The 3,601-nt window shown below is 64.5% G+C and overlaps 1 protein-coding gene across 1 annotated transcript in view; it reads left to right on the top strand.

The window, feature by feature from the left end:
• The window catches only part of CLCN7 (chloride voltage-gated channel 7), a 20,471-nt gene that overhangs the window by 14,884 nt on the left and 1,986 nt on the right, over nucleotides 1-3,601 (top strand). The window contains exons 17-22 of the mRNA XM_007939509.1: nucleotides 754-847; nucleotides 1,004-1,173; nucleotides 1,418-1,469; nucleotides 1,848-1,975; nucleotides 2,656-2,741; nucleotides 3,057-3,177. Coding sequence (XP_007937700.1) covers nucleotides 754-847; nucleotides 1,004-1,173; nucleotides 1,418-1,469; nucleotides 1,848-1,975; nucleotides 2,656-2,741; nucleotides 3,057-3,177 — 651 coding nt within the window. The remainder of the gene's footprint in view (nucleotides 1-753; nucleotides 848-1,003; nucleotides 1,174-1,417; nucleotides 1,470-1,847; nucleotides 1,976-2,655; nucleotides 2,742-3,056; nucleotides 3,178-3,601) is intronic.

Genomic DNA, 3,601 nt, shown 5'->3' with positions numbered 1-3,601 from the left:
AGGCTGTCAGTCTTCACAGAAGCAAAGTCCAAACCACACCCACTGCCTGGAGTCCATTCTGACCCACAGCGCCCCTAGAGGACAGAGTGGAACTGCACCACGGGGTCTCCAAGGCTGTCAGTCTATGGGAGCGGATCACTAGGTGTTTTTCCTGAAGAGCAACTGGTGGGTTCAGGTTGCCCACCTGTCTCTAGTCACTGAGCCCTTCACTGCTGTCAGCAGGGCTCCTCGAGTGAAGGAAGCCAGGTGCTAAAGGCTGCATATTGCGTGATGCTGTTTACATGAACCATTCTCCACAGGGACCTGCAGGGACAGAAGTATAGATTTCCTGGCTTTCTGTTGGCACTGCCGTGTCCCCACGGAGGTGCTGCCAGAATATGTACATAAATCCTGACCTCTGTGCCTATGGGGCAGTCCCACTGGGGCGTGGGCCATCTCTCATTAACGAGGCAGGATCAGGGCAGGCTGTGTCTTGAGCCCCTTGAGATGAGAGAAGCTGTTTCCCAGCCGGCAGAGATATGGGGGCGGACGGATGCCAGGACACTGTAGATCCAGGGAAGCCTCTGCACTTTGGTGGTCCAGGGTTCGAGGCTGCTCCCTGCCAGGCTGGCTGGGCCTACTGGCCGCAAGGCTAACTGCCAGACCAAAGAGAGCCCCTCTCCCCAGTGGCCGGCACCAGCAGGCGGACCCACCCCAGTAGGGTGACACCCAGCCCCGCCCACTCTGTCACTCACTGGCTTCCCCCACCGCCAGCTTTTCTGTGCAGACGGCGAGTACAACTCCATGGCTGCAGCCTTCTTCAACACCCCGGAGAAGAGTGTGGTCAGCCTCTTCCACGACCCGCCAGGTGTGTGACCCAGCGCCTGGTCCGGTGTGACCATGGACGCCTCCTCCCAGTGGGGCAAGAGGGCGTGGGTGGTACCTGGCCCAGGGCGGGTGGGGGAGTGGCTGGGGGCAGACTGCTGGGTGCGGCCTGGGCCTGGGTCAGCCTCCTCTCCCCCAGGCTCCTACGACCCCCTGACCCTCGGCCTCTTCACCCTGGTCTACTTCTTCCTGGCCTGCTGGACCTACGGACTGACGGTGTCCGCCGGCGTCTTCATCCCGTCCCTGCTCATCGGTGCTGCCTGGGGCCGCCTCTTTGGCATTTCCCTGTCCTACCTCACGGGCGCCGCGGTGAGGCGGGGGACGTGAGGGTGGGGCAGAAGGCGGGTGAGTAGGGCGGGTGGGTGAAGGGCCGAGTGGGAGGATGGAGCTGGTGGTGTAGGACATGAGGGGCAGTGGGGGTCCCAGGTGGGGCGTGGTGTGGAGGTAGAGAGCAGGTGGGTCACCCTGAGTGTCATGCACGTGTGAGCGGTGTGGTCAGTGCCTGGGTGGGGAGACCTGCACCCGCTGACTCCAGCCTCGGCTGTCCCTGCAGATCTGGGCGGACCCGGGCAAGTATGCACTCATGGGAGCCGCTGCCCAGCTCGGTGAGCCCTGGTGTCCAGCCGGGTGGGTCTGGATGGCGGCGGGGTGGCTGGGCCCTGCACAGAAATGGAGAAACCCGGCCCTGAGGCTTCGTGTCTGGTCCTGACCTGTGACCCAGGGACTTAGTGGGGCCCAAGCTGAGCTGCCTCCACCCTGCTTCATCGGGGCCCCAGGGAGGAGCGAGGGCCAGGCGCAGCCAGAGGTGGAGGGGGCGGGGCTGTCTGCAGGAAGGGCGGCCCCAGGGAGGAGCGAGGGCCAGGCACAGCCAGAGGTGGAGGGGGCGGGGCTGTCTGCGGGTGGAGGGGGCGGAGCTGTCTGCGGGAAGGGCCAGCCCCAGGGCCTGCCCGCTGGGGCCTCCCACCATCCCCTGCCCCCCGCAGGCGGCATCGTTCGGATGACACTGAGCCTGACGGTCATCATGATGGAGGCTACCAGCAACGTCACCTACGGCTTCCCCATCATGCTGGTGCTCATGACAGCCAAGATCGTGGGTGACGTCTTCATCGAGGTGTGGCCTCGGCCCATCCTGGGGTGGGGCAGGGACACTGTTGACACTCCCGTCCCTGGGGGAGGGCACACAGTATTGACCACCCCTGTTCCCAGAGGGGGACACAGACGTTGTTGAACCTTCGTCCCAGGAGGGGGGCGAAGACATTGTTGACAGAGAAGTGTGGCCTTGAGGCTGTCCCCAGGGACCAGACACACTGCTGACATCCCCGTCCCTGGAGAGAGGGCAGACACTTGACCCCCTTACACTGTTGACACTCCCGTCCCTGGGGGAGGGCACACAGTATTGACCACCCCTTTTCCCAGAGGGGGACACAGACATTGTTGAACCTTCATCCCAGGAGGGGTTGAAGACATTGTTGACAGAGAAGTGTGGCCTTGAGGCTGTCCCCAGGGACCAGACACACTGCTGACATCCCCGTCCCTGGAGAGAGGGCAGACACTTGACCCCCTTCCCCAGAACAACGTCTGGTTTCAGAGTGGTGACTCACTGAGCTTCTGGGGGAGGCTGTGGTCTTTGTAGGGATGGATGGGGGCCTGGATGGGGACCTGGGGCCACACACAGGCCTCCCTGACTCCCCCAGTGGTGGACACAGAGGCCCCGTCCCTCTCCCCGCCCCCTTCGGGGGTGGACACGGCGTCCCCGCCCCCCTCAGTGACGGACGCGCCGTCTCCCCTCAGGGCCTGTATGACATGCACATCCAGCTGCAAAGCGTCCCCTTCCTCCACTGGGAGGCCCCGGTGACGTCACACTCGCTGACAGCCAGGTACCCACCCCCAGCCTCCATGCCGTCATGCCGCAGACCAGGGGCCACTGCTCTGCTCTCCAGCACGTGGCCCCCTGCACTCAGCGGACTGGGTGGAGGTGGGGTTGGCACTCGGGCGGAGGGTCCCTGTTTTCTGTATCCGGCTGCACCTCCCCAGCGCGGGGTCAGGCCTGAAAAGCAGGGTGGCCATGGCCCCAGGTGGTCCCCATCAGCTAGGGTGGGAGGAGGGGCTGTCGGCGTGCCCCACGGGCAGGTGGTGGCCGGGGTGGTGGTGGCGCAGCGGTGCTGCGGCCAGTGGGGCTGTTATCCTGGCAGGGAGGTGATGAGCACGCCCGTCACCTGCCTGAGGAGGACAGAGAAGGTCGGCGTCATTGTGGATGTCCTCAGTGACACGACTTCCAACCACAATGGATTCCCTGTGGTGGACGACACCCAGGTACCCACTGGGCCACGCAGGGCGGGCCTCTGGCTGGGCGAGGTGGCCCTGGAGTCCACTGCTGTCTGGTGCACACGTGTCGTCAGGCCAGCTGCCCCCACCTCTGTGGGAGGCATGTCCGAGTCTGAACAGGAAGCTGTCTCACCGTGTTAGTTGTCGGGTGGGGTTTCTGTGGGGAGACCAAGCTCATTGGGAGGCCTCTGGGCACAGGAGCCCCACAGCCTGAGATGTGTCTGAGGGCGTGCCCATACACAGCTGTGCGCTGTCACCCCTGCAGGGGCGTGTGGCCGCCACCGGGGCAGCGTCACCCTGCTCCCCTGCTGGACCACACGGGCAGTCCACGGCAGGTGGTCTGAAAGTTGTACCTTGCAGACACGACTCCCCACAACCTTGACTCCTTGCTCCGTGGGGAGGGCCCCACCCC

This window comes from Orycteropus afer, unplaced genomic scaffold (assembly GCF_000298275.1).
Source record: "Orycteropus afer afer isolate SDZICR_OR568_19922 unplaced genomic scaffold, OryAfe1.0 scaffold00061, whole genome shotgun sequence".
Lineage (NCBI taxonomy): Eukaryota > Metazoa > Chordata > Mammalia > Tubulidentata > Orycteropodidae > Orycteropus > Orycteropus afer.
This window is presented reverse-complemented; position numbering and strand designations above follow the sequence as displayed.